The sequence below is a fragment of the Streptopelia decaocto genome, assembly GCF_964273445.1.
Source record: "Streptopelia decaocto genome assembly, chromosome: 1".
Taxonomy (NCBI): Eukaryota; Metazoa; Chordata; class Aves; order Columbiformes; family Columbidae; genus Streptopelia; species Streptopelia decaocto.
This window is the reverse complement of record NC_138663.1, coordinates 57,133,005-57,157,959: the sequence shown is the minus strand read 5'-3', so window position 1 is coordinate 57,157,959 and position 24,955 is coordinate 57,133,005. Positions and strand designations below refer to the sequence as shown.

General features: G+C 48.6%; 2 protein-coding genes across 10 annotated transcripts in view; both read left to right on the top strand.

The window, feature by feature from the left end:
* Positions 1 to 507: 507 nt before the first annotated feature.
* Positions 508 to 3,900, top strand: LOC309442279 (C-type lectin domain family 2 member B-like). 5 transcript variants are annotated; one of them, XM_082057974.1, is made up of 6 exons: positions 508 to 564; positions 1,784 to 2,179; positions 2,365 to 2,460; positions 2,833 to 3,002; positions 3,388 to 3,488; positions 3,658 to 3,900. In XM_082057974.1, the coding sequence occupies exons 2-6, from the start codon at positions 2,047 to 2,049 to the stop codon at positions 3,779 to 3,781; spliced, it is 624 nt and encodes a 207-aa protein (XP_081914100.1). In that variant the 5' UTR covers positions 508 to 564; positions 1,784 to 2,046; the 3' UTR covers positions 3,782 to 3,900. The 5 variants fall into 5 exon arrangements, with proteins under 5 accessions (XP_081914100.1, XP_081914099.1, XP_081914097.1 ...); XM_082057973.1 differs by having other exon boundaries at positions 2,830 to 3,002; XM_082057971.1 differs by having other exon boundaries at positions 2,365 to 2,553.
* A 19,279-nt stretch (positions 3,901 to 23,179) lies between these two features.
* CPSF6 (cleavage and polyadenylation specific factor 6) overlaps positions 23,180 to 24,955 on the top strand; it is a gene marked incomplete at its 3' end in the record, with an annotated part of 29,356 nt that continues 27,580 nt past the window's right edge. For 2 of the 5 annotated variants that reach the window (XM_082042988.1, XM_082042987.1), the window contains exon 1: positions 23,185 to 23,346. In XM_082042988.1, coding sequence (XP_081899114.1) covers positions 23,287 to 23,346 — 60 coding nt within the window. In that variant the 5' untranslated portion in view covers positions 23,185 to 23,286. Of the gene's footprint in view, positions 23,347 to 24,955 lie in introns of all 5 variants that reach the window. The other 3 variants (XM_082042990.1, XM_082042986.1, XM_082042989.1) reach the window with 3 other exon arrangements.

Genomic DNA, 24,955 nt, shown 5'->3' with positions numbered 1-24,955 from the left:
CCCTATTTATGTATATTCTCACAGCTTGTCTGCTGATCCCAATGTGCCTGGGCACAGGTGGATCCTTTATAATCCAGGTGCAGCTCCAAACTCCTGAGAGCACAGCCCTTATTTCCAGGGCTGGGCCACTCTTCAACTTTCTTTAATAAATACCAGAATCTCCAGGACAAATCTGCTACCGCATTGCGTGGCAGCATAAAACGTGAAATAATACGTATTGACAAAGCTAATACGGTTTGGAACTCTAAAGGCCGACTAATATACTGGTGAGGGAAGTGGATTTCCATAACGACTCCCCCTTTTCCCCGTTGCTCCCCAAAAACGGAGAAAAAGACCTGAGGGGGCGGGAACTTCCATGAGCTCCTCCCCCAGCTCAAGCAGGATCTGGAAAAATCTGAGACAAAAACTTTAAGTGTCGTGCTGATTTACGCTGATTGGCCGGAGCGCTGGGCGGGGTGTGCGAGTCTATATAAGGGCGGGAACCGCGGGAAATCCCTTTAGAGGCGTGGTGGTGTGCAGCGGGTTGTTGACTGTGCAGAAGCGGAACGCGAGTGCGCATCTCCGGTGCGTGCTACTCGGGTTTGGTCGCTCACTGCGGCGGGAGGCCGGTGCTGTCGGGGCGAGGAGAGGCCGGGGCGGGTCGGGCGCGGTGCTTGGCGCTCCTTCTCCTCCGTGCTGCCGGTCGGGCGGTGCGCTGCCCAGCGCTGTGATGGGCGCTGCGGGGAAGGGACCCTGGTGGGGTCGCTCTTCTCTTGGCGCTGCCTTTCCTCCGTGGGGAATGGCGTTTTCTTCCTCCGGTGCCGATGGAGGAGCGGCTGTTTGTGCCCCTCCCCCCCGCCCCCCCCGCGTTGCCCCTGTCCTCCCAGTGGTGGTACAGGGAGGGTGAGCGGTGGGAAGGGGGATGCTCCCAGCCAGACAGTGCCTGTGGCCGGTCTGGGCAGGGAGTGTGCAGGGTGCTGGGGAGAGGAGAGGCCGGGCCGGGTCGGGTCGGGGAGACGACGACGAGCGGCGGGTCGGGAGTGGTACTTGGCGCTCCTTCTCCTCCGTGCTTTCCTCCCTTTACTCCGTGCTCCGGTCGGGCGGTGCGCTGCCCGGCGCAGTGGTGGCCGGTGCAGGAAAGGGACCTTGGCGGGCTCGCTCTCCACTTTGAGCTCCCTTTCCTCTGCGGGTGATGGCGTTTTCTTCCCCCTGCTGCCGATGGAGGAGCGGATGTTTGTGGCCCCCCCCCCGCCCCGCGTTGCCGCTGTCCTCCCAGCTGTGCCAGGGAGAGAGCGGGACGCGGGTGCGCATCTCCGGTAAGTGCTACACGGGTTGGTCGCTCAGTGCGGCGGGAGGCCGGTGCTGTCGGGGAGAGGAGAGGCCGGGGCGGGTCGGGCGCGGTGCTTGGCGCTCCTTCTCCTCCGTGCTGCCGGTCGGGCGGTGCGCTGCTCCCTTTCCTCCGCGGGGGATGGCGTTTTCTTCCCCCTACTGCCGATGGAGGAGCGGATGTTTGTGCCCCCCCCCCGTTGCCGCTGTCCTCCCAGCTGTGCCCGGAAGGGAGCTGTGATGAGAGTCGGTGTTGTGAACCATTGCAGAAGAGGGCTCAGCCCTGGAGCCCGCTTTCCCATGCGGGGGCACTGCTGCCGGGGGTGGTACAGGGAGGGTGAGCGGTGGGAAGGGGGATGCTCCCGGCCAGCGAGTGCCTTGTGGCTGGTCTGGGCAGGGTGTGTGCAGGGTGGTGGGGAGGGTGCTGGGGGCCAAGGGCTGGTCCCTCAGATCACTGACTCTCTGTTTGTATCTCCAGGTGTTGGGAACTGTGCAGTGTCACAGGCAGAGCAGGGACCTGGTAGGGTTTTGCAGGCAACACCTTCCTGAGGCTGTGAGTCGTCCAGGACTGGCTGTGGCTGATATTTGAGGCCCTAGGGTGGCCCTGCTGGATATGCAGAGTTAGACATCTGGATCTGCTGCATCTTCATTGTGTTCTCTGCAATCTGCCAAGACAAGGATAACAGTTGTGGTCATAGAACTGTGTCCAAACTTGACTGGAAACAGGTTTTGCCATCACTTATGATGACTTGGACACAAGACCGTGTTTCCTCCCAGGAAGAACCGAAGCAGGCCTTGGGTCCCCAGGACGAAGGGGCGTCCAGTCACCAAGAGATGCCAGGGAATGCAGGCAGAAGGGCGTGCAGGGCTCCGGGTGAGTACAGGCCCTTCTCAAGTAGCCTGTAGCAGCCACACCACACATCTATGCCTCTGGCAGCTCTCCTGTGGCTGGCTGTCCCCTGGCGGGGGTCCCTTCTGCCTTCCTAGGCAGCTGGTGTTGGGTGTGGTGGATCTGGGACAGCACAGTTGCTCACTACTGGTGGCTTTTTCCTCCTCCAGGTAAGTGGTGCAGACACCATCCAGTGTATTCCATGGTGCTGGCTCTGCCCGTGGCTTTGGTCCTGGCTTTGGCAGCGGCTGTTGCTGTGCTGTCAGGTAAGGGAGCAGCAGCTGCCTCTGTGCGGCCCCTCAGCACAGAGCCGTGTGTGCCAGGCTGGATGTGGCCCCTTCCTCTCCGGGCTGGGGCAGGTGTTGGTGTGTGAGGCCAAGGCTGGTGGGGTCAGACCCTCAGGCTGGCTGTGCCCCTGCCTTGTCCAGAGGTGCTGGGGAGGGGCAGGGACACCCCCAGGTGTGCCCTGGGGCAGGCTGTGAACCCCTGGGGTGTCTCTCCCTGTGGGTCCCTGGCAGCAAATGGGGGATCCCCGTGGGGGGAGCTTGGGACTGCCCCCTTCCCTGCCCTATAGAGCTGTGTCCCCTGGTCCCTGTGGAACGGAGTCCTCTGACCTTCTCACCTTCCCTCTCCAGCAGGAAGAGATGGAGCGAGTGCAGCTGCAGTGCTGGGCTGTCCTTATGACTGGGTTGGGTACCGCAATGTTTGCTACTACCTCTCGAGAGAGGAGGGGCGCTGGGAGTGGAGCCGGGAGCGGTGCTCCTCACTGGGGGCTTCACTGGCTGTGATCAAGAGGGAGTGGGAAATGGTGAGTGAGGGGCTACTGTGGCAATGTGGGGGCTCTGGGTTGGGTGCAGACCTCAGGGTTGGTGCTGGGAGGCTGGCGGTGCTTCTAGGGACAGAGATGCAGTTCTGGTCTGTGGCCTCAGAGGGAGGGAGGCACAGGGTACAGTGTGGAGCCCAGGGAGCGTGTCCTCCCGCATGGAGCTCAGCGGGACCGCAAGCACAGCAGAGCTCCAGCAGAGCAGGACCAGCGTGTCTGGCCAGGCTGGGGAGCTCTTGCAGAAGCTGTGGAGCTTGGTGGGGCAGCTGTTGGGTGGGAGGTGCTGCTGTCTTGGGCCTCATGTGGGGCTGGGACAGGACTCTGGGTGAGCAGCAGCTCCTGACTGTTGGCTTCTCTCTTTCCTCTCCAGGAGTTTCTATCACGCCTCCGGGGCAACATTGACTACTGGGTTGGGCTGCACAGACAGGATGGGCGCCCGGAGTGGGTGGACGGCAGCAGCTTCAACGACACGTGAGTCCTGTTGTGATCCAGGGTCACGGGGAGACCATCCGGTGGCAGGGGCCTGGTGGGACATGGCTACAGGGACTGTCCCTTGCAGGCAGCCCTTGTCCCCTCCAGGTGCTTATGGGGAGAGCTGCTTCCCCAAGGGTACTGATGGTGTCATTGCTTATTCTTGCAGGATCCCTTTGAAGGGCCAAGAGCCTTGTTTCTTGCTGAATGACCATAATCTCTGGAGTTCAAACTGTTTGCGGACTCACCATTATCTCTGCAGCAAGGCCCAAGCTGTGATGTCAAATAGTTGATGGGGAGAAAGGACCTTCTTTGTGCTGGGAACTCCACAACTTTGCCACTTCTAGTTTTATATTTATATTTACTAGTGGTGTATTAGTATTTTTATTTTTTTAAACTGTATTTATCTCTATCCAAGTTTCTCCTGTTCCTTTTGATTCCCTCCCGTGTTGGAGGGGTGGGAGAGAGAGTGTCTGTCGAGGTTTTATTGCCAGTTCAGGTTAAACCACGATAGGGGGAAAGAAGTTTTTTTTCCTAACTTCTCCTTTTCCTTGCAAGCAGCATGCCTGTACCCTGATTTTCCTTTCTCCAGAGGAAAAGCGCCCCTGTGGCCGCGACCAGGTGTTGGGGCTGCTCTCCGTGGCAACTTTGGGGCTGTTCAGCTCCAATAGTGGCAGGAAGCTCTGGCCCTGCTGACAGGTCGTACCTTGACAGTGGTCATCAGTGGTTTGGTTTCCCGTTCCCCCCTCCATGTCCCAGCCCTGTGCCTTCCTGGTTCTTCCGTGACATGGAGGATGAGGATGGTTACATGGTCTTGGGGAAGCGGGAAGTCACGGGGAGTTTGGGTTCCCTCCAGGATGCAGGTAATGGCGGGTTGTATCTGTTGGTTTCCCCCCCCTAAACTGGTGTCAGAAAGTATGGGGGGGCAGGGTGATAATGGGTGTGATGAGAGAAGCAGGGTGATGCCACTCATCATTTCTCTGAGGGCTGCTCAGGGCAGGGGAACTGAAGCCTGGAGTGTGGGAGGAGGGTCTGGTGGGGCTTTTTTCCAGGTGTGTGACCCCAAAAGTGGAAGCAGAGGGATTTTTGGGGGACACTCAGCTGCTGCTGCTGCTGGTCCATTCCTGGGGTCACGCCCTTGTGCAGGGGGGGCTGCAGGCATTTGGAGGGGTCACCCTCCTGTCCACACTGCTTAGGGCTCTCTGGGGATGGAGGGGGGTTGACAGATGCTTATGAGCTCCCCTTCTCTTTTGGGAACCCCTGTTCCTTTCTGTGGGATGTGGCCTGCCAGAGCCCCAGCGGAGTTTTGCCCCACAGTGGGTGCGTGTCCCCGCATCAGCCACCCGACGTCCCCACTGCCTCCTCAGGGCCCTGACAGCCGCCCTGTCCCTCATTGGCCATGGTGAGTTGAGGAGGTGCAGGAGGACACACACAGGGTACCCCTAAAACCAGGCTGAGGATCCATCTCTCCCAGTGTCTTGGCTGGTGGCAGAGAAGGGCAACCTGAGAGGACCAGGGGGGGTGTGTGACTACGTCGCTGGGACGCAGTTGTGCCGATTTGGATGGTGTCTGCCTGGAGCTCAGGAAGAGCCTGTGTACCCTACAAGATGACACACCCCCCATGGTGTCCCCTCATTGGGACTGGCCCCCACTCCTACAAATAAGCCCTGACAGAGAAACCCTCTGGCATTATCTCCACCCTGGGTGCCTTAGTGTGGCGGTGTCCGTATGTCCATCTGCAGAGGGTGAGGGGTGCAAGATCTGCCCCTCTGGCTGGACGCTGCGTGGAACCGAGTGCTACTGGGCTGCTGATGAGAGCAGCTCTTGGAGCGAGAGCCAAGAGGACTGTGTGAAACGGGGGGCTGAGCTGCTGATGCCGGGAGACCAGGATGAGTTGGTAAAGGGACCGATGACATCAGGGATGTGGGACGGGTCCTGGGGCTGGTGGTACCTGAGGAGGGCTGAAGCCTTGCCCAGAAATCTGGGGTCAGCACCCAGCCCTGTGCCCAAACCTCTGCAAGACCTTTGCTGGTGTCAGAATGTGGGGGACACCCATGGGGCTTGGTCCTGGGATGGATCTACATGGGGACAGGCTGGAGCCTGTTTGAAGATGGCCACAGTGACACATCAGTGTTACCGCCTGCCCTCTCTTCTGGTACAGGATTTCCTAAATAAAATCCTCCAGAATCCCACCTGCTGCTTCTGGATCGGCCTTTCCGTGCCCTCCGCTGGGAAGGGCTGGGTTTGGCTGAATGGCTCCCGCCCGGACCAGAGCCAGTGAGCACTTCTGGGTGTTGGGGTGGGGGCATCCACATCACCCAAGTGACCCTTGTGGCGAGGCACATGCTCACACATTCCCACCTGCATCCCCAGGTTCCAGTTGAGCCCCTGGGATGCAGGCAGCAGATGTGGGGTGCTGAGAGGAGACAGGATCATCTCTGATAACTGCAGCTGGGCCTGTCAGTGGGTCTGTGTCCTGGTTTTGTTAAAAAACAAGTTTCTCTTTTAGTGAATTTTACCTGTCAGCTAAAGCCTTCATATTAGTTGCATTTTCCTGGAGAACTCAGAGATTTATTGATAAAAGGTATGAATATAGAGACCTAAGGGAATGGCAGGAAGATGTGCCAGGGGAGGTGTAGGTTCAACATTAGGAAAAGGTTCTTCACCCAGAGGGTGGTGGAGCACTGGAACAGGCTCCCCAGGGAGGTGTCACAGTGCCAAGCCTGACAGTGTTCAAGAAGAGACTGGACAAGCCCTCAGACACATGGTGTGAACTGTGGGGTTGTCATATGCATGGACAGGAGTGGACATGATGATCGTTGGGGGTCCCTTCCAACACAGGACGTTCTATGATAAGCAGAAGGGACATCCAGAGTTACAGCAGCAGAGTCAGAACATGCTATTAGGAAACAAGACAGACCGATAAACCGCAGTGAAGACTTTCTGAGGGTTTAGAGCTTACTTCAGAGTTCAAGATGGCAAAAAATGCCAGTCTTCAGGTACTCAAATTATGAGATTTTCCTGCCCTTTGGTTTTCCTACACTTACCAGGCTTGGAGCTTTCACATCTTCTTTTGAGACTTCTGAGGGTGCAGCTGCTGAAGAAGATTCCCCCAAGAAACGAACCATTCTGCTGCAAGATGGATTTTTTTCCTGTGCTCTGCTCTATGGAATGCACTCTCTGCTACCTGTAACCCCCTCTCTTCCCAAAAAGTTGCCAAAGAGTTGAATGTTGTGCCCACCTGCTAGAGCAGGGATGCAGAATTGAATATCCTCCCAGAATACCACAGTATGATGAGCCTTTGTGAAATATCACAGGACATTGATAGCACATGTTCGTTAGACCAGCAGTTATTATTTTCCAGAGACCCTCTACCTTGATGCAAACATGTAGGTATATCACTGTGAAGAAAAAGGCACTGCTTCTGTATCAGGCTTCCCTTTTCTAAATGCAAAGAAAGAAGTCTTCACTCCAAAGAGTGAGCGAGCATTTGTAGTCTTGGATTTCTCTTCGTATTTCAGACAACATTCCCTAATTTACTGAACCTGCAGCCAAATAGCATCTCATATTTTCATATTCAATGCAAGACTATACTGCTTTGTGTCAAACTGACAGGGCTCTGTTATTTTTGCTGCCTACTTCTTCAAACCAGCATGCCCTTTCTGCTGATGCCTCAGCCCAACAGTTGCACTGCAAAGGCAGCAGAGATTTACAGCTGGTTTTTGCCCCCTTTCCATGAACTGCATTGTACACCCCTCCCTTTTTTGCTTGTATTGTGAACAATTCCCTGATGGAATTTTTATTAAGCAATGGTAAACAAACCTTAAAGAAACACATACTATTGTAGTTCACTGAGAGGTCATCTCCTATAAAGTCTGGTGCAAGGCAGTTGTGTCCCAGATGTGGCTTCCTATGGATTTAATTTTGCTTCAGCCAGCTGAGTTTGACACAGGGCATTTTAGTAAGCCTGTGTGAAAACACTTTACTTTTTGAAGGCACTCTTCTCTGCAAGTCCTTAGTTCAACACATTTATAGCACACGCAGCTGGAAAAAATGGCTATTTTCCACTGCGTACAGCACCAGAACTTCTGGAAACAAAAAACCCCAAACAGACCAAACCAAAACCAACAAAACCATATAAAACCCCTCCAACCTTTAACAAACTAAAAGGCAGGTTAAGGTGCTAAGCAAGGCCACAGTTCCACAGTTTTTTTGAAGTGGCATATACCAGAATTGCCACAGAAAAAGGTCACCCTGTCCTTCCCCAACCCTTGCCTGCCATGGCCCCTGCCACTCCCATCTGCTCACACAAAGGCTCATGTCACCTCATGTCAGCTTTATGCTTTTTACCATGGCAATTTCAAGCCAAACCAGTGCTCTGACTGCGTTTGCTATGGTCTACATGGGTTATGACTTTATTACTAATTAAGAGAGTGCCAAGCGGTGCAGAAGGACTTGCAGCTACCCTCTTCCCAGCTGGTCACCTCTGGAGAATGGCTTCTTCCGCCCAACAAGCCACCCGGCCCTTGGTCTTCTATGGATCACACATAGTGCCATTGTGGCCCCAAGACACAATTACTCTTTCATGTGCTTATTTTTCAGTTCAAAGACCTTTAAAGAATGGGTTTGGCGTAGGTAAAAGATTAGTGGGCACTGCTGGGCTTTAGTTCAGAAAAGAAATGGGTCAGGGCTCTGGTTAGGGCAGAGCAGCTGGGGCTCAACCAGAGACCAGGCCCTGTCCATAGAAGTTGTTGCAGGTCGTCTGTGTGAAATTATATGATGGTAATACTGAACCTTTACATGCTCAGATTTGGGGCAGAGAGCATTGTTTGGAGTGTGCACCAGTAGACAGCAACGTTAATGTCCCTGCTGAAAAAAAATAAGGAGTTCACCTTCAGAGCTGTTCATTTTTAGTTGCCATAGAAACAGCCATTAGAGCCATTTTATATCTGGCTGACAAACCTCACATTTTATGATCTTGCTTTTCTGATTTCCCTTGCTTTTCTGTCTTTTTTTTTTTTCTTTCATGTCTGATTTTTATTTCAATGCAAAATGACTGACAGAAATATTACTACTTCTACCTGTAAGACAAACACAAATTTAATCTTTTTATCCATGAAGTTCTCCATTGCTTCCCATATATAGGTGTTCCGTTCATAATAAAAATATATATTTCTAATTAAAACCAACAAAAAAAGGAATAAAGACACACACATGAAGTAAAATTACAGTTACTTTTCCTTTTCTGTTGCAATAAACTGAGTATTGAATTAATATCAGGATGTTATCTCCCTTCTAATGAGTCTAATATAAATTCTCACTTATTCTCCTAGTTTGCTCATCTTCAGTCATCCCAGATAAGTTACAGACACAAGAGAGTAATTTGTATTTACTTACTTGCATTTTAAATGAATCAAATTATATTATTTTTGTGATTGTTTTCACCCATTGAGATGTTCATCCAACATTTCTGAAATTCCTAAATAACTTTGTCAAGGGATGACACAGTATTAGAATCATAGAATCATTTTGATTGGAAAAGATGCTCAAGATCATCTAGACCAACCATAACCTAACACTGGCACTAAACCATGTCCCTAAGAACCTCATCTATATGTCTTTCAAACATCTCCAGGGATGGTGACTCCACCACTTCCCTAGGCAGCCTGTTCCAATTCTTCACAACTCTTTCAATGAAGAAACTTTTCCTAATATCCAATCTGTACCTTCCCTGGTGTAACTTGAGGCCCTTTCCTCTCATCTTATCACTTGCTACTTGGGAGAAGAGACCAACATCCTCCATGCTACAACCTCCTCTCAGGTAGTTGCAGACAGCGATAAGGTCTCCCCTCAGCCTCCTTTTCTCCAGGCTAAACAGCCCCAGTTCCCTCAGCTGCTCCTCGTCAGACTTGTGCTCCAGACCCCTCAACCCAACTCTCTCCAGCACCTCAATGTCTTTCTTGTAGTGAGGGGCCCAAAACTGAACACAGGATTCAAGGTGGGGCCTCACCAGTGCCAAGTACAGGGGCATGATCATTCCCCTACTCCTGCTGGCCACACTGTTTCTGATACAAGCCAGGATGCTGTTGGCCTTTTTGGCCACCTGGGCACACTGCTGGCTCACGTTCAGCTGGCTATACACCCAGGTGGCACAGGTATTTCTATAGGACTGTGCACTTCTGCATCTGCAGAGCCTCCTTCCTCCCCTTCGTGCTTTCAGCCAAGTCCTACCCACTGCCCCAAGCCTTTTTCCTTTCAGATACAGATATGGTTCATGCATCTCCTTTCCACTCCCCCCCACCTCTTTTTTCTCCAGCATAGTAGCAAAAAATGGCCCAAGACACACACACACGGCCTGTGTGAACGCAATGCAGACACGGACAAGGTGCTGCAGGTGAGAACATCCTTGCTGGGACAGTCCTCAGGAGCAAGCAAGCAGAACTGCATTAAACACGGCGAAGGAGCGGCGTGAAACGGGTTGGCATGCTGAATAAGATTGCTTTCCAGTTACAGACAAATTCTGCTTATTTGTAACACTGTAACCATAGATATTGCCACTCCTAAAATCTGCAAGTGCAGAAGTTTAAAAAAAAACCAAACCTGAACGTTAATGGAGGGAACTTCTCTTGAGGAAGACTGGAGAATGGTGTTGTACCTGCCTGGGCTCAGAGTGCGGTGATGAGGAGCAACGCATACAGATGCAGACAGAGACGCACAGAGTTCTTGTTAGTAGCAAGAGCGGAGAGAGAGCTGAGCCAGGCTGAGCTGAGCTGACTTTTATTAACAGTTCTCAATTTATAGGTTTACAGATACGGGCCTGGACCAAGAGGTTAGACAGGATGTTTTTTCAAAAAAAATATTATCCCAAATGCACCACACTCATGTTGTGTCTGTTTTCAGTCATGCACATCTTGTTGGCGGCATTCTGACCCACTCATTCACACATCCAGGCCCAACATTCACACATCATACATATGGGGGCAGTTTTCTGGCCTGAGATATCATTCTCACTGGCCTGGGCTATCACTCCTTACACTCATAAAAAACTTCTGTATAACCTGCCCAAGGCTCTTTGGCTGGAACTGCAAGTCCTGCTGTTCCCAGACAGAGTACTCCGGTAGGTGCAATATGTGAATGAATAGTGAAGATTTTTTTCAAATTTGGAGTGATTCCTGATATCGACAGTAAACAGAAATCAGAAAGGAAAAAGAAAATTAACAAGACCCATGCAATTATGTTATCCCAGGGCTTACATTCTTCAAAAAATCAAAACCATCTGAAAGTGATCTTGGGAGAGTTGTTCCTTTGTTTGTATATGCATATAGCCCATTCAGAAAGATATGTTTGATGCATTTAACATGTCTAGGAGGTTTCAGTCAATTCAGAAGAGGAGATTAACTGCAGAAAGGTATTGCAAAAAAATAGATTAGTGCCGATCATAAGGGTAAAACTGAATTTTAAGAGAAAGGTTTGTAAGGAAAGAGAAAGTGAAGCCATAAAAAAGTGTGTGATTTAAAGCTGAAGATTCAATTTTATACTTTTTCTGGAGGTAACTGAGTCTTCTGATTAACAGCTCATACAGAAATGGATTCAAACGGGGCACCTGAATTTATTATCACCTCTTGCACTACACTCTAATATACCTTCCTGCCTTGAGGGCTGGGATATTCATGCCATTTGCAAATGATCTCCTGATTACTCCTAATTTTCAACCTGGCTCTGAACCACAGAGTGAACAGCTGAACCAAGAGAATAAACAGGCTGATGGACAGTTGGGGCGGGGGGGGTGGGGGGGCAAGATGGAACACCATGGCCTCAGGTATGAGCCCAGAAAAACTGAATACCTACAAAAAGACAACTCTGGGCAAAAGATGACTAATACCAGCTATTTTCCAACAGTAGCTGTGTCAGCAGGAGTTCCTGTAGATGGCCTTCAGATGCAGTTTCATGTTATGCTTAATCCAGGGGTGTCAAACTCATTTTCACATCAGCTTCTCTGTTGCTTTCAAAGGGCTGAATGTAATTTTAGGACTGTATAAATGTAACTACTCCTACTAACCCCTGACTTAATCCAATCTAACTGTGAGGCGCAACTAAAAGAAGTAATATTCCCTCTTTCCCAGCACAAGTTGTTGCTACCTTTGTTTGGGAGTGGGAATGTGACTGTCCCTCTCCTTGTCAGTCTGCAGTTACATTGAAGTTAATAAAACTTGACATTTCAGCCTTTGAAAGCAAGTACATAGTCAGGGATTTGTGCCTATTTGCCACCTCATTTGGAACACAGCATGTCTTCTCAGTTGTACAAACAGAGACACTTCAGTGGAAAAGACAATTTGTTATAGTTGGGAGCGTACAGACTTTTACCATTTGGATTATTTTATTATTCTTTGGATTATTTAGAACAATAAAAGAACGTATACAGTGGCTCCAGGCAGCTTTGGATCGACCAGAATCTTCACTACTACACCTAAAGGAACAAAACATATCCAATGCAGTTGGACTAACATAAGTTTATACAACAAAACATGCATTGCAAACCTCAGCTAAGCTGAGGCCTCTTCTATTTTTGAGTACTATCCTGATTAACACAGCATTTTTTCTTATCTAATATCTTATGCTTTTACTTCGTTGTCTATAACATTCATGCATGAACAGTTTACTCTGATATTAAAATAAAAGGTTCATTTTAAAATTCCTGTACCATTCTCAGTCTTGATTACTCAGTGAATTTTCTAACATAAATTTATTTTTAATATAATTTTTGTTTGTTTTCAGCAAAAATAGATTACTTTTTAAAAACGTTGTAATATTGAAACTGGTTCTGCCACTCTTACTTAAAGCAATACACTTAAATGTATTTTGAAGTAATCAAACACAATACAAAGGAGTGGGAACTGCATTCTGCTCCCCTTTGTCTTGCAGCAGTAACATCCTAGCAGAAAAGGCTCCAAAAGGCCTTGGAGAGAAAGCATGGAGAGGTCTTGTGGGCTAACACGTGTTATAAGGTTCTCAAAGCACCAGCTGCTGCTTTTATGTTCAAAATGAGGATTATACTTGAAATTGCATTGTTACAGCACAAGAGACCAAGGGAACACTATACAACTAGAGAGGCTCTTGTGGATACATGAGAAATTGGGACTTAATGTATAGGCCACTTTCTTCTGCAGAGCTGCAAGCGTTCCTTTTTCCTCCTGCTTTTTAAATTGAGGAAGCTCCAGCTGTTGCTCTCAGATGAAAGAGCATCTTGTGGTGTGAAAGAGGAACTGGTGGAAGACACCAATTCATCTGTCGTCACTTGTTCTCCTGCAAGCGGCGGAGGAATAAGCTGAGATGACTGAATGTGAGTGATAGAGCATAGTTCGCTTTATTAGTTCAAACAGCGCATACTTATACAGTCTACAATAATTATGCCTACTTGTCACTCACTAATTGCCTTAAGCTCTAACGGGCACATTTGCATGGTCCTCCTACTTGCGGTTTACTAGCTATGCATATTCCACGTTCCAGTGCTCTTACTTCCTTAAAGTTATTATGAAACTCTGTCAAAGTTGCAGTGTCCTTGCCAATTCTGCTGATGCAGTCAGTAGTTTCCACTGCAGCCTAGTCTTGCTACTTATGCTAAGGTTTTCAGAGCAGGCTCTGCTCGTACAACTGCTCTGTAGACTCATGTCCTTTGTCCTTAAGCCATTCCCCAACAATTCCCCCTTTTTCCTTTTGTACGAGCACAGCTTGCCCTGCCATACATTAAAGCATTTTCCTAATGCAGGATAGAGCACAGCTTAAACATAACAGTCCAATAACTACTATAATTAGGATAAGCAACATACTTTGCAAAAAGCTCTTAAACCACCCTCCCAGCCCCAAACAGTTTGTCAAACTTTCTAGGCCGAAAAACCCCATATCCTTTTGAATCTTTTGGGAGTGGTCCATAAGTTGTTGAATTTCCTTATGGATTGTCCTCGATTTATCTTCTAGGTCCATACAGCAGAGACCATCAAATTCTTCACACCCATGTCCATGGGCTAGGAGTAAAAAATCAATGGCCATGCAATTTTGCAGCACAGCATGCTGTACCACACTCATGCTATCTGCTAGATCTGATAATACCCTGCTGGTGGGATTGGCCTGTTTTACAATCCAACAAGAAAGTTTCTCTATGTTTCTATGGGCTCGGGCTGTAGCAACACCTGGAGTAAAGAGGGATGTAAAGATCACTTCCCATTTGTTCCAAAGTTGGACATTATCGTCACAGGTGTTGTCAAGGGTTTGGGTTAATTCTCTCTCACTGGATTCGATTTGTTTGGATGATGATGTGGCAAAGCAAGACTAAGCTGGCCAGTCGTGCAGGGACCACCAATAGGGCGGAAGGGAATCCCATTCCACGCTCTATTACCACAAATAAGAAACAATCGGGTTGGCAATCTTCTCGGAAAAGTGGTACCAGGGGCTGGGTTTTTTGGACCTCTGCTATGTTTTCTACACCACTTCTCCCATTTTGACACATTTCCAATTGGGTAAATAGGAGTTTGAATAGTGGTATTACATGGGTATCAAGTCCCTTCATTACAAGGATATTTAGAAGAATTAACAAAGAAGCAAAAGGAGGCATTTAAGGAATCTACAAGCTCTATTTCCTGAGGTTCTGGGCCGACAGGGAGACAGTCATCCCAGCTATCATATTTGTCAAACCAATCACTCATGTTGATAGCATTTGCATGATATCTGGATTTTGTCTCGTCTTTGTTTTTTTCTATCCATTGTTTTTCACTATCCCTGAGTGTTTGATTTAACATTTCCCAATCGGATTCATTTAGCTGTACTCCTATTAAGCAAGTAATAAAGGGTGCACTGGGAGTAGCCAAGCTAGAGCAAAAGGTGGTGGTGTTAAGCGACCTACTTAAAGTTATCCATACATTTTCTCTAGGATCAAAAAGTGATTTTGGCACAAAACCTGTAACTGCACAAGTACACATAACCACGACAACAATTTGCCTACTCATTGTTATCATAGCTATATGTATCCGCGCAGCCACTGTACAGGCGTCTCAGCTAATTTTTCTTTTGCTTGGATGCTGCTGAAGTAGCATTGTCTACTGCTGCTTTAGTCCATCAGGCAGGGATCCACTCTGGTCCTGAGGGGGTAAGAACACACATATAACCTTTACCAATGAATTGTACTTCTGCAGGCCCTTCCCATTTTCCTGTAGATAAGTCTCTGTAATACACTTTCATGGCGTGTTTTTTCGTATCATCAGGAATTCCAGAATGGCGTTTCACTGGCGGCACTTCAGAATCTCCAAATATACATAGATAGTTCATCACAAACAAGGTTTTCGATACTCTTTCCTGAATATCTCTAAGGTCTTGGAATTTTTGCAAATATCTTTTTGGGGTTTGGTTAGTCCTTTCTACAATAGCTTGTCCTGTTGGGGAGTGAGGGATACTGGTAGTGTGTGTGACCCCCCACATTTGGCAGAATTTTCTCACTTTTTCACTGACATAAGCTGGCCCATTGTCTGTTTTTAGCTTTTGAGGGACTCCCATTACTGCAAAGCAGCTTGTTAGATGGCAGGTTACATGCCCAGCTTTCTCTCCTGCTTGGGGCATTGCCCATACAAAATGACTGTATGTATCTACTGTGACATGAAAATATTTGAGTCGACCAAACTCTAGTACATGAGTAACGTCCATCTGCCAGATTTCACATGGACCTAAATCTCTGGGGTTAATTCCTATGCCCAGGCCTGGTCCATGATGGCTGCACTCGGGACATGCTCTTACTATTCCTTTGGCTTCTTCTGTTGTGATATTGAACTGCTTTTTTAGTCCTTTACCATTCTGATGAAAAGTACTGTGTGCTTCTCGTGCTTTAACAAAGTCATTTAGCGGTACTGTGAACGCTACTAGGTGGTCAGCTCTGTGATTTCCTTCACCTAAACCTTCCGTCCACATATGGCTCCTTATGTGGATAACTGCATATGATTGCCGTCTCTGTTGAAGTGCAGACTGAAGTTGACGAAAAAGTTCGTAAAGGCGAGGATTCTTCTATTCTTTGAAGAACTCCAGCGAAGTAGAGTGAATCAGTCACAACGTTACGGTTCCGATCATGCCACCGAAGGACGGCCCATAGCACCGCAGCCAGTTCCAATGTTTGCAGCGAGTCTCCTGGCACAGCTGGAAGGATGTGCTGGTGCCACGCCCCCCCCGCTTAGCCAGGTGACAGCTGCACGTCGCAACTTTCTTCCCGCATCTGTGAATGCTGTGATCGCAATCGGTAGGGGCATTTCACTTCTCTTAGATGGCATAATCCAACTATTTTGGCTGATCCACTGAAGTGTTGGTGATTTAACAGAATCTACTACAATGTCATTTGCTGTTGATAGCAGACTGATTTGAAGTTCTTCTGATTGTTGAATACACCATTCTAACATTTCTCTTTTTATAGGTAACCTAATGATTCCCAGTTCAGATCCTGTAATTTGTAAAATGCATGTTCTTCCTTTCCTGATCAATTCAGCTAAATTTTCTAGCTTTTGTTGTATCGATTTCTGTGGTTGTAGCTTCGTGTACAACCATTCTAAAACGTGGACCTTCTCCCCCTTTTTCTTTTTGCACTGTGTTAGTGCACCTATGAGTTGAGAGGGCCCATTGAGAATGGTCAGATCCACAGGAACATTTGGGTCACGTCAATCAACCCAACGTTGGGTGACTTGTTCTGTGATTCATTGGAGGATCACTTCTTGCTGCGGGGACAGATGTACAGATTTAGCTGGATCAACCCCCTACAGCAAAGGCCGTAGAGTGTCAAGGTCGTCATTAGAGATTCCTACTACTGGCCTTAGCCATTGTAGGTCGCCCATCAGCTTTTGGGCATCATGTAGCGTACGGATGTCAGTCTTTATTTTTAATTTCTGTGGCCGAATTTGGGATTCTGATATTTGCCAGCCTAGATGCTTCCATGGGGCTGCTGATTGAATCTCTTCAGGAGCAATTACCAGTCCTTCCTGTTCTAAGGTCTGTGATAGAAATGACCGTTGCTGCTCAGTAAAGGGATCTTCTTGGGTTACTAATATATCGTCCATATAATGGTACATCACTGCTTTGGGCCAGGCAGACCAGACTGGCCGCGACGCGTTATCTACAAAAAGTTGGCATAGCGTTGGGCTATTCTTCATTCCTTGCGGGAGCACTGTCCATTCAAATCGTTGAGTGGGCGACTCCTTGTTAATTGATGGCAGAGTAAATGCAAATCGCTGAGTATCTTTTGGGTGTAGGAGTATAGTAAAGAAACAATCTTTTAAGTCAACTATTAGTAGATGCCATTGCTCAGGTAACATTGCAGGATTGGGCAGTCCCGGTTGTAAAGCTCCCATGGCTTGCATTTGTGCATTCACGGCTCGCAGATCATGTAGAAGTCGAAATTTCCCTGATTTCTTCTTAATTACAAATATAGGAGTATTCCATGGGCTTGTAGATAACTTAAGATGGCCTTGCGATAGTTGTTCCTCTACTAGCTGATGTGCTGCTTCGAGACTTCCCTTTTTCAATGGCCACCACTCGATCCAGATCGGGGCATCCGTTAACCAGTGCAGTGGGATTGGGAAAGTCCATGTTGCAGTGACCGCTACTAAAAAGGGTTTTTGGTGGTGAGAATAACTCCTAGTTGGTCCAGGACATCACGACCAATTAATCCATTAACTCCTTGAGGCAAGATCATAACAGTAATGTGAGTTGATGTGGTCCTTCCATCTATGACAATGGAGATAGGGTCCCTGCTGTGCAGGATGGAGGAGAGGCCTCCTACTCCTTCTACTCCTCTGGCCATGGGCAACAATGGCCAATGATGAGGCCATTGTTCTCTCGCCATGATGGTAAGGTCAGCTCCTGTGTCCAGTAGTGCCTCCAAGCTGATCTGCTCTCCTCCGATGCACAGCGTAACTAGGGTCACTGGTCGGCGATTCATAGCCATTGTTAACATGACGAGGCCTCCTGTTGATCCAAATCCAGCTGTCCCTCTTTCTGTTGGAGATAACGCTTCCATGTCTTCTGTCAGTTGTGGAATAGAAACTAGCTGTGCAATTTTACTTCTGGATGGAATATGTACAGGTGGAAACAATGTCTGTACTACTATAGATATTGTCCCTTTAAAATCCGCATCGATAACTCTAGGGAGAACAGAGTCCTTTTATTCCACTTGATGATCGTCCAAATAGCAATGCACCTTGCGGTTTGCCATTAATCATTATAGGTCCAAACGTGGTCGTGTTGATCTTTTGTGGCCGTTGATCTACCAGCCTGCAGTCTACTGCTGTTGCCAAGTCCAGGCCGAGGTTCCCGCTTGTGGCTGGATGCAGGGAGTGGGCAGGAACGGGTTGGAGCTGGGGTTCGGTGCTAGGTGGTGCTGTTGTTGCGCTGGCCCTGGCATTCCACTCAGCTGAGCAGGGGCTGCAACTGTTGTCGTTGCGCGGCGGCCCTTCGCGCTTGGCTGCCTGTTTCCCGTTCACCGGCAGGCTGCGGTACTGTGATTGCTCATATTACAATTGTCACACCAGACTTGAGCGCGGCATTGTCTTCGGATGTGTCCCTCTTGTCCACAGCGGAAGCATTTATTTCCCCTCTGCATCGGGGGTCGAGGCTGCCTTTCGGTCTGTCGCAAGGGTGCCAAGGCTTGATGTTGTGCCTGTATAAGATCCTTCCCTAACTCTTGCACCGCTTCTACCAACGTGGCTTGCGGTCCTACTGGTACTCTGCTCATGCGTTGTAGCATCTGTTCTATTGTAGCGTCTCCCGGCAGTGTTAGTATAATGGACTTTGTGGAAGGATTAGTATTTTCTAAGACACACTGCCTCAACAAAGCCGGCTTCATCCACTCTTGTACATCAGACTGATCTATGGCTGTACTTAATCTGTCTACAAACTGTGCAAAAATTTCCTCTCCACCTTGCTTTATTGCCATATGTGATGGTGAGGGGGGGCTGGTTTTAACTGCTGCAATTGCTAGCCGCGCTGTCCGCATTGCTTCCAAACAAATATCTGGTCCCAACTGAATTTGCACATCTATGGTAGCAAATCTACCCATGCCCATTAACTGCTCAACTGTATCCCCCGAAGGGGGGTCACCTTGTTGTCGAGGCTGGTGAGAAGATACTTCGCAATAACGCTGCCAATTCGCTTGCCACAATAAAAGCTGCGACTGAGTCATAATCATTCTAACAATTCCTTTGATATCCTCCTGACACAAAAGAGTTCCTCCCCATATATAATTTAATAATTGCTTTGTGGGCTCACCATGTAATTTGGACTCAATCACTGTACTCCTTAGTTGAGATAACAATTTCAAATCCAATGTGTTATGCGTGCCATACAGCTCCCCGTTGTTCCCTACCTCATACCTTACTGAGAATGAAAGACACTCAGAAATGCTACTAGCAACGTCGAATTGTTTCTCTTCTGCTGCCTGCCTCATGATCTTTTTCCAATTTACAGGGGTCATTTTGGGATGACCCATGGAAACTGGAACTGTATCTTTATTAGTACCCTCTCTTATCTTGCTTGGGGAATACTCCAGTTCTTCCTCCTCTGCCTCAGGGAATGGGGGGGGGCAGAGGGTTCTACAGGGCAGCCATTGGATCGTGGGGGCACTGGAGGTGGCCCTGCATTCAACCCCTTTACATCGCAACTCACTAGGATAGGACACCCAGTAGCAGGCACAGGAATATGATCGTTTCCAATAGACAAGCAGCCTGCCGTGGGTGTATCACCCCCTAAGCGTTCAGTGGCTATGGCTGCTAAATTCTTCTCTAATTGATATCGTTTAATGTTATTGACTACTTCACGCCACGGCTTCATAAGTTTTTTTGCAGATTTATCCTCATCTATTACCATATCCCATAACACATCACCTAACTTTCGCCATTCGCTGACATCAAAAAGTGAATCAGGGTTTTGAAAACACCCCTTCACCCTTCCTAATGCGACTAACCCCAACAATTGCTTAATACAATCTACACCCCGCTTTTCTAAAAAGTGCTGTAATAAATCTAGGGCTACCTCAAGATCCATGTTGCCGGCACTTCTACGCTCCTTGATTAAGGCAACACGTCAACTTTTCTCGTTATATTCGTTGCAGCCTTTCCAGCAGCCCCTGCAGACGGTGAACCCCTTCAGGATGGTCCAGGCTTTTTGGGTCGACACGCCGTGTTTGTCAGCGTTCGGTCGATCTTGGCCCCCCGGTCGCTGCTACCGGTGCCTTCTGCATCCGCTGCTCTGAGTAGGGACGTTCAGGTCCCTGTTCGGGCACCACTTGTGAGCAGCGGAGGAACAAGCTGAGACAACTCAATGTGAGTGACAGAGCATAGTTCACTTTATTAGTTCAAACAGCGCATACCTATACAGTCTACAATAATTATGCCTACTTGTCACTCACTAATTGCCTTAAGCTCTAACAGGCACATTTGCATGGTCCTCCTACTTGCAGTTTACTAGCTATGCATGTTCCACGTTCCTGTGCTCTTACGTCCTTAAAGTTTTTTATGAAACTCTGTCAAGGTCGCAGTGTCCTTGCCAATTCTGCTGATGCAGTCAGTAGTTTCCACTGCAGCCTAGTCTTGCTACTTATGCTAAGGCTTTCAGAGCAGGCTCTGCTCATACAACTGCTCTGTAGACCCATGTCCTTTGTCCTTAAGCCATTCCCCAACATTCTCCTGCTGGGCTGTGGCTTTGGAAGGTGTGCAATTACTTCACAGCTTGTGGCTTCTGCTGTCCCAAACAACCCTTACCAGGACCCTTCTCCCAGACCAAACTGTAGCACCAATAACTCTTTCTCTCATGACAGCACTTCTATTTTAGCTCATACTCCACCTTGGCTTTCTGAATTTTTCCAGGTGAAGGCAACAAACAGTCTAAATAATCTTGATGTGTGCAAAACATGAAGCATTAATATTTTAACTGGAGTGGATCAACTCCTACAATGCTCCATAGCGAGATAATAGACCACAAAGAAGCTATTGCTGCTCACAAGAAAGATAAAGATATATTTAGTAGGTCTAATGGTGAAAAGAACGAAAACACAGCAAAAAGTAAATAGAATAGCTTGCGTAATATTTAGTCTCCTGCACTGTTTACAGAATTTGCTTAATGACATTTACACAAGAACAAAAATGATCATAGCCTCTTCTGCAAGTGCCCCTGAGCACTAAATCTAGCCAGTCCGACTATTTAGCAAGGCTCCGAAGTGGAAAAGCCTCCTGAGCACAAAACACAACAGCGGGCTGAGGGTCTAAGGGATTTTCTGATCTCCCTTCATTATCTTACAGAGCAAAGAAGAGGCCACATCTTTTCCTCTTCAAAGACCCCCAGCGGGGCCCTTTAAATGCTAGTGGCAATCCCCGGGGTGGTTTCTGAGGTGACTATAACGACTTTCTCATTCATATTTCATTCATTTGCCCTTTTAAGCACCACTACAATCCATGTATAACTTTAAGATATTCAGATGCATACAAAACAGTCACCTGCACACAACCTGCGAACTCTCCTGTGAATTTTTGTGAGCTCACTCAGGTAGTAAGGGCTAAGTTTTCTTGACTTCACCAACTTCGTTCAGTGCCACAGCGCTTCACTTTGTTGTGTAGAAGACTAGTCACTAAATCAGTTCATCATTAAATAAATACATGAACTCAATTAGATCCCAATACTTCAACTGTAATCAGCAGTGAATCTTCCTTGCAAAACCAATGAATCACTTAATTCACGTGACTTGTGCATTCATAGATAGGAACTTGTACTTTTAACCGGTGATCAAACACAGTATTGTCAATCATAATTGTAACCAACACTAGAAGTTCAATTAAGGCTATTTGTTTGTTCTTGATTATCATCTCTAAAATGTTTTTTTCAGGTGATGCTCTGAACTTTTCTGAAGGGTGAGAGATCTGCTAGTTTCTCTAACCAGGAAACTGCAATGGAATGGAAACCAGACTCAGTTACAGAATTTCTGGCTTCCATTAATACCAGGAATGACACAAGGTCTGCAGTGAATAACTGTTAACATGACACAAGCCAGATAAGAACTCCAGGAATAACGCCCCAGCATCTCCATGCCCGAGGTAGATCTGGACTGTCAGCAGGCATGCTCCACAGCATATCCCTTGTTGTGGTTCTCTGATTTTTCAGCTCGTTTCCACTCTGTTCATCTTTCCTTCCAGTGGAGACTACAATGTGGGGGCAGCAAGGGGGACAGGGATGGTCTGCACCCAAGTCCTGGAACTAATGTGAAGTCAGGACAGTTTGGGACATGGATGCTGATCCAGGAACTGGGAAGTTCTCCCAGTCATGGAAAAATAAATTCAGTGTCAAGCTAAAAATAACTCTTAGCATTTTTATTCATCGCAATGATGTTTTTACATTATTCTAATTCAGCCAGAGAAAGCCAAGCTTCTTATTGTCAGGCAAAAAAACAGCTTTATTTTTGGATGTGCAACATAATGTACAACACAGAACATAATCTGCGGTGTCAAACATCAGGCACATTTCTCGTTATGCTCCAGGAGACACTCACTGGTTTTGAAATCAACTGGAGCTTAAATGTGGATCTGAGTAACAGGAACATTCATCCAAAAATAATCCAAAGCTGCCTTTGCAATCCTAACAGATCTGAGTGCATGAAAAAAACAATGCTATTCAATGCTAATTTTCTTTGTGATGTTAAAACTGAGCTCTGCAACAGCGGAGTATTTTGGAGTCTAGATAAACACAGAACAGTGTGTGCTTGTTCATGTCCTTTCTGCACAGTATGGAGTGCTCCTGAGACCAGTGTGTGCACTCCTCGTGTGATGATCATAGCATCACAGAACAGTTTGGGTTGGAAGGGACCTCCAAAGCTCATCTAGTCCAACCCCCTGCCATGAGCAGGGACATCTTCAACTAGATCAGGTTGCTTAGAGCCCCGTCAGCCCGGGCTCGGATGTCTCCAGGGATGGGGCATCTACCACCTCTCTGGGCAACCTGGGCCAGTGTTTCACCATCCTCAGTGTATAACATTTCTCCCTCATATCTGGTCTGAATCTCCCCTTTTAGTTTAAAACTGTGATAGGACCCCTTGTCCTATCACAACAGGCCCCACTAAAAAGTCTGTCCCCATCTTTCTTACAGGCCCCTTTTATGCACTGAAAGGCCACAATAAGGTGTCCCTGGACCCTTCTCTTCTCCAGGCTGAACAACCCCAACTCTCAGCCTGTCCTCACAGATGTAACACTCTGCTCCGCTTTACAGACATTAATTAAAGTCCTCGGCTATTAAGCAATCAACACACTTTCCCTCCGCTGGGCAGCACTTTCCTCGGAGCTGAGGCCGCGATAAAAACACGAGTGAGCTCCCAGCATGAGCCCCATCCCCGCAGACAGAAGAGGCCCGGGCAGCCGCGTACCCCCCACACCCGCGGCGCACAGCGGCACCCGCGCTGCTCCCGCCTGCTGGGGAGCTACGAGCCCGCGGCCCAACATGGCCACGCAGGGAACGGCAGAGGCGGGGCGGGAAGCAGCGAACCGTGAGCCGCAAACACCGGGAGCAGCCCTGGGGCGGCCCCGGCGGGGCGGAGCGGAGAGGAGCAGGACCGACCCTTACCCCGCGGGCAGCCGCCACTTCTGCGGCCGCCGGAAGCCTCCCCCTCCCCGCGCGGAAGTGACGGCCCGTGTCCCGCCCCCTCTCTCGCTCCGTGCCTCTCTCCCTCCCCCCTCCCGGCGGCGGCGGCTCCGGAGCCGGGCGCGGTTGGCGGCGGCCCGAGGCGCGGCCGGGCGGGATCATGGCGGACGGCGTGGACCACATCGACATCTACGCCGATGTGGGCGAGGAATTCAACCAGGTACGCGCGGCCGGCGGGCCCGGCGCGGCCCCTCCCCGCCTTTCCCTTCCCTCGCCCGCCTTCGCCGCCGCGCCGCCTGCAGGGCCCTCAGCGCGGCGGCCGCGCCGTTGACGCCGCCATTGTTCGGCCGGCTCCGCCGCCGGGCCTTCCCGCCGCCGCACGCTGCGCGGGGGACAGGCCGCGCCTCGGGCCCGTCCCCGCCCGCGGGGCCCCTCGGGGAGCGCCGCCCGGCCGCGGCCTGTGAGGGGAGGCGGGCGGGGAGCGAGAGGGGCCGCGGTGCGCCGGGGCGAGCGGCCGCCCTCCCTCCCTCCTCCTTTCCTCTCAAGTGCCCGCGCAGGAGCGGTTCCGGATCCCGCTCCTGCCGCGGCGCGGGGCCGCCCGCAGTGGACGGGGCCCTCCCGGATGCGGAGCGGGGAGCAGCTCCTTCCCGGCGGCCGAGGGGAAATACAGCCATTGTTCGCGAACGGGGGAAAAAAGCCGCCGAGCGGTAGCGGTTTCTCCGTCGATCTCTGCGGGGGAGGCGGAACTAGTGCAGCTTTATTCTTGCAGCCTTGGAGAAACTATCTTCTTTTTAAATTAATTTATTTATTTATAATCGTTGTTCTCCACTAGTTAAAAGTTACGCAGCCCTTCTTTAGAGGAGGAGCTCTATTTTGGTAAGGAGGTGAGGGTGAAATAAACAGAACTTCCTTGTATTACAAGCAGTCCACTTTTCTAGTTTTTTTTGTTGGTTTTGGGGGGTTTTTTTACCCCTTATTTTTTCCAAAAAGCTTTGTGCCTGCTTTCCTACCAAAACCTAAAACCTGATGATCATACTGGTTTTGTGTGCCATCTGTCCTGTTTGTGACTCTTGCACTTCTCCGGATCGTGTTGCCCCAGATTGCATTGTTCCTGCCCTAGAACATAAATAACCGAGAACAACTGCACTCACACGTTTACTGCGAGATAGGTAATAAGTTATGGAAGTCACAGTTAATTTGGATAGCAACTTATAACGATCTCAGGAAACTTTAATTCTTTAAATATCTACTGATAGAGCAATTCAGAAGTAATCTCAGAAAGGTATACTGTAAAAGAATACCAAACTATAGAGTAGATGATGCAGAGGACTGAGTTGCTCTTAGTTTGTCTACCTATGAAAGTTTCTCCCTTACAGTTGAAGACCCATTACATGAATTTAAATGGGGATGAACCGTAGCACAAATACCATTTAGCATGAGAGTACATCTCTTCAGTTTTTTTAATAACTTGGTTTTGTTTTGATCAGTTCCAGGTAAAACACTGATAACAAGTCAAGTCTTTCAGGAAAAAACCTCATTTGAATGCAGTCGTGTTTATGTACATTCCTGTGTGCAGAAGCCCTCTGCATAGAATGGTGTTGTGCTATGAGTATTGTGCAGAGAGATGCTGCCAGAACAAAAGTGATGGGGATTCTGTTTCACTCACATGCTTCTGGTCTACTCAGGTTATGGTTAATGTCAGAATTCTATGTAGCCACGATGCATGGAAGGATGGTGGTACACATGAGAGACTTGTGATAATTTGGTGTTGCTTATTCCAGGAGTCAGAAGAACCTTTGCTCTTTTCACTGTATTCACTACAGTTGCTG